The sequence below is a fragment of the Trichechus manatus genome, unplaced genomic scaffold (assembly GCF_000243295.1).
Source record: "Trichechus manatus latirostris isolate Lorelei unplaced genomic scaffold, TriManLat1.0 scaffold00050, whole genome shotgun sequence".
NCBI lineage: Eukaryota > Metazoa > Chordata > Mammalia > Sirenia > Trichechidae > Trichechus > Trichechus manatus.
The window spans coordinates 16,421,886-16,422,811 of NW_004443986.1; the positions used below are offsets into that span (position 1 = coordinate 16,421,886).

At 41.8% G+C, this 926-nt stretch overlaps 1 protein-coding gene across 2 annotated transcripts in view; it reads left to right on the forward strand.

Annotated features, from left to right (window-relative positions):
- The window catches only part of CHN2 (chimerin 2), a 349,869-nt gene that overhangs the window by 342,029 nt on the left and 6,914 nt on the right, over positions 1 to 926 (forward strand). For both annotated transcript variants that reach the window (XM_004377494.2, XM_004377495.2), the window contains one exon: positions 135 to 212. In XM_004377494.2, coding sequence (XP_004377551.2) covers positions 135 to 212 — 78 coding nt within the window. The remainder of the gene's footprint in view (positions 1 to 134; positions 213 to 926) is intronic.

Genomic DNA, 926 nt, shown 5'->3' on the forward strand with positions numbered 1-926 from the left:
ATTACAGTGTATAATCTATAAGAGCACTGATGATATTTTCTCATTTCCTGGTAGCATGCAGCAGAGACATGAAATGAGAGCCTTTTTAGATGTTTTGGAGCTAACATTAAAGTATCTTTCTCTCTTTTTAACAGGATTAAAGTCAGAAGGTCTTTACAGAGTCTCTGGGTTCACTGAACACATCGAAGACGTCAAAATGGCATTTGACAGAGGTAAGCTCATGCTTCTTTAAAGCCACCTGACTTATCCTTAGCACTCTGTCTTTTGGCACCAGCTTTTGTTCATAGTAGAAAGGAGGTTTCACAGCTACTAACAGCTGTTCTTCAGGAAGTTGAGAAAGAGTGGTTTAGAAATCTCATGGTTGTACCTCTCCAGAGAAATTGAGTTGCCTTAAAAGTTCAATTTCCACATCGGGAAGAGAATTTAGAAGACTACTTGAATGAGCAACCAGCATTTGGTGCCGTTTAAGATTCTTGACCTCGTCGCCAAACATTCATGGCCAGTGCACATGGCATGAGAGTACCCTTCTGCATCCCCCATCTCACGATCCCATTGATTCTTCTCCTTTTCCCAAAGCTCCAAACTAGGATGGGGACTATCCCCAGCACTGAAGTAGGAAAAGCCAGTAGACATTTGGAGATAACTCCTTTTGTTCTTTATGACTGTGCCAGATTTTCTGTAAGCCATGTTGTCTCTTAGATCAAATATCATAAGCCAACCTGGGGAACTTGTTAAAAATTCAGATCACAGGGCCCACCCTAGAGACCATTCAGAAGGCCTCGATGAGCCCTAGAATCTGTATTTCTAATGAACAATCCAAATAATTCTGATGTAGCCAGTCAAGGGATGCAACCCCTAGCCCCCTGGATAAAACCTCCACTTTATAGCACAGTATGTAAGGTCTTTGATGATCTGGCCTTCCTTAT